The sequence below is a fragment of the Macrosteles quadrilineatus genome, unplaced genomic scaffold, assembly GCF_028750875.1.
Source record: "Macrosteles quadrilineatus isolate MER2022 unplaced genomic scaffold, UCM_ALF_1.0 Scaffold_7__1_contigs__length_78375512, whole genome shotgun sequence".
Classification (NCBI taxonomy): domain Eukaryota; kingdom Metazoa; phylum Arthropoda; class Insecta; order Hemiptera; family Cicadellidae; genus Macrosteles; species Macrosteles quadrilineatus.
The window spans coordinates 24,205,136-24,208,908 of NW_026542600.1; the positions used below are offsets into that span (position 1 = coordinate 24,205,136).

At 37.5% G+C, this 3,773-nt stretch overlaps 1 protein-coding gene across 1 annotated transcript; it reads right to left on the bottom strand.

The window, feature by feature from the left end:
- Positions 1-439: 439 nt before the first annotated feature.
- On the bottom strand, positions 440-1,786 carry LOC128998868 (piggyBac transposable element-derived protein 3-like). The gene has a single exon (XM_054425225.1). It carries the CDS (start codon positions 1,784-1,786, stop codon positions 440-442), a length of 1,347 nt encoding a protein of 448 aa, XP_054281200.1.
- Positions 1,787-3,773: the final 1,987 nt, after the last annotated feature.

Genomic DNA, 3,773 nt, shown 5'->3' on the forward strand with positions numbered 1-3,773 from the left:
TTAATTTGATGTAAATAAGCAGGAAAAAAAACTTTCTTCACCTATTATATGTTTTTATATAAATTTTACAAACATGGCCCAAATTTAGATCATCAGGAAACTGTGACATGAAATGACACGGTAAGGTAGTAGGAAATAATAATTATATAATCTTGTAAAATCCCTTTATTTTTAAGAATTTGTAAGACAAATCCAAGTTATTACATAAAAAAAGTAAGACATAAGGTAAAAAGGTATTAAAAGAGTACAGTATACATCATTTTACGTTAAAATTATAAATGTTATAACGTATATAAAATTGTAGGGCCAAATAAGCACTTTTCACAAAATGTTACAAGTCTAACGAAACATAAGTTTTACAAGAACAATGGCAACATTTAAATGTGATAATGAAAATGTATATTGTAATATACAGCCTGTTCTAAATGTCATAGACAGTTTACGCACGGTGGAAATCCACAAAACAGTTCCTATTCTGAGTCAAACATAGAAATACATCGCATTTTGAACATTGTATTTGACAGTATTTGTCAATGCAATTCTTGCACCTCTTGCGCTCAGCTACAGGAATGGGCCAGTGTTCAGTGTTGTCCAGTCTGATTTCATCCGCAGGTCTTGCAGGCATTGAATAGCTCCTTTTTTTGCGGGTTGGTGGCTCAGCGATGCTGGGACGACCTCTCTTTTTGACTTGTTTCGGTTGAAGAAGTGAACAAGCTAGTTGGCTTTTGAATTTTATCAGAGGCATTGGCTTGCTATTGGCCTCAAGGAGGGATAAATCCCTCCGATGGACTAGCCACGCATTTACGACACTCATGTCCAGTAAATGCATGACTATCCTCATGTAGTATCGTTTAACTTTTATGTCGATTCGGTACAATTCCACCAACATGTCATGTAGATCCACGCCCCCCATAGCTTCATTATATTCTCTCACAATGGCTGGGCGCTGGACAGCAACTCTCTGTTTTTGTGCCGTAGACCATCTCATGACTTCATCGACAGGTTCTGCACCCACGTATGTTGATGCAAGGCACACAGTTTTGTTATCAGCCCACTTGCAAGCGATAATGTTGTTCTCGGTGTCCAATTTCACATCCATACTTCCTCGTCCCTCCTCGAGAAGGTCTTTATCCTTTGTGAAAGGACAACGTCCAATCCTATCAGGACGAATTGTCCCTACTGCTAAGAGTCCTACCTCTTTTAGATGGCAGAGAAGTCGATGAGAGTTGAACCAGTTGTCAATAAATAACTTATAGTTCTTGTCCTTTGGTACAATGTCTACCAGTCGAACAACAATGTCACCACAGATGCCAAGTTTGGTTTCTGTCACTGTACCCTTGCCTACATATATTTCATAATCATGAATTATGCCACATTTCGATGCAAGTGCAAACACTTTGATTCCCCACTTGTGGGGTTTTTTTGGGTTGTACTGCTTCATATGAGATATTCCCTTGAAAGGGATGATCAATTCATCAATTGAGACCTTTGAATCCAAAGGGACTTTTTTCATGTTATCCCTGACAGCATCAATTAGGGGCCGGATTTTGAACAACTTGTCATGGGCCGGATCATTACCATCTGGAAGATTGGTATTATCATTTACATGAATATATGCTCTTATTGTTTCAAATCGATTTCGGGACATGGACTCAGCAATAGGACCATATCTAGTGCCTTCCCCCCAATACATACGGTAGGAGGGCATTTTTACGATGGACGATATCATATGGATGCCTAGGTACTGCTCCATTTCTGACCTAGATACACCAATACTGTTCCCCATTTTTTGCATAGAGTACAGATTGGTTTGCTCTACTAAATTCAATATAATATCATCATCAATAAGCATACTGAAATATTCCCTCGGTAATAAAACATGATCACGAGGAGTTTGCATGTCGATATCAGCTTCCAACTGTGGAAACGCTGCATTGTTAGTTAGTTTTTTCCAACGCTTAATATCTCTTTTTTTCGCCATGCTTTTTGTTCTTTTTTTGTAAGCCGGTCAAATAATGGTTTATTTTCATTCTCGTATTCATCAATGACTAAAGGCTGTTGGTCTACTTCTAAATCAGGAGGCTGAGGGTCAGCAGCAGCGGGCTGACAATCGGGAGTTGTTTCAGGTTCAACTACAGGATCTAGGATACCATCAGGGTCGATTAAGAATTCGTTGTCGCTCACCTGGCTTAAATCTACTTCACATTCTTCTAAAAGTCTCTCAAGTTCAGCCAGTTTATACTGTAATACGTCTTCTGAGATAGCAGCATACTCATCAACTTCTTCGTCAACTTCCTCAAGATCTTCAATGTCGGAGATATCCCCTCTTAACAGACGGTCGATTTCTGATCCACTGATCCTGTGTTTCTCCATGTCCTGCAAAAAAATAAATTATTAATAAAAAATAACTAAAACTGTTTTAGTCTATGTCAACCAAATCGCTTGATAGAATTCCGTCGGTTTTTTACATGGGAAAAATAATATGTAACGGAATCATAGTTTTATTACAACAGTTACACACTAAATATTATATTTATTTTCATAAATTCACTAATTATTGGCTAAAGATACTATAATCTTGTTTAAAAAGCATTTTACATTACTTTAGTTCTCATGACATCCATAGTCAAGACCCAGGTCCTCAGCGTCCTGATGATTCAATTTTAGATCATGATTATTTTCGATCACCAGTAGGTTAGGTTTTGTATAATCTGCTTGAAATTAATTCTACAACATGCTAAAACTATAACCTACACTATATGATTTTTATTATTACTGAATAAATAAAATAACTTACCTAAAAAAATTGGTGAAAGTTTGTGATCTGACACATGCCTCACAGGGGTGACTTCCCTCCAAATCTGATGTATTTAGAAAAAAAAAGTTCCAACTAACAGATGACTTCAGTGATGCCAACCTTATGAAGACAAAATTCTCTACTCAATTATGACTTACATTTAGATCATTGGGAAACAGTGGAATCAACAGGCTCTTTCAAAAATCGTGATTCAAATTTAGATCATTGGGAAAGAAAGGGTTTTAAACCCTAAGATCATCATGTTGAGATCATCCTAGTTAAGAAATTATCTATTTCTTGAAAAAATTTAAACAAATTGTATTGTTACCTTTCAAAAATCGCTGACGTTTTCTTAAAACAATTATCATGGCCTGCGGAGCAAATCTGGCAGAGGAATATCTGCGTCCGATCTGCCGATTTTCTTCAGCGATTGCGGGTCCTTGAAATTTGGTGCTGGAATCGGTAATGGGCTGAAATATGAACTTGCAGGTTCACGTAATTTAGGTGCAGCCATTCTTTTCAATTGTTTTTTGGTAGGTTTCCTGTGCCGTTAGTAGTGGAAGCCGGAATATAGCTACAGCCAATCAAAGACGATTATTTGACAAGCCACGTCAATTCTATTGTAATACAAGCATTAAGGTGTATTTCCCCCTTCCATAAGTATAAGCCCTACCGCCTAGCCAATAGGAGGCCGTGTTTGTTAATAACGGTACTGTCGCCGATGGTGGCGTGCGCGTAATGCGACAGTTTTTGTGATCTTGGGTGAGCACGACAGGGGATTACTGGTCATGTTTTAGTTGTTTTAGAGTGTATGGGATGTTAATCTGTACGCGCGCCCCCTCTTATACTAAAATCTGAAATTAATTTTCTACACACGAAATTTTTCATAAACTGGTGTGAATCTTTATCATGAGCATACCTTTTTAAAGGTAAAGCTAACTAAACTTTTAGGTAGACCTAAGCTATAAGGGTGTGA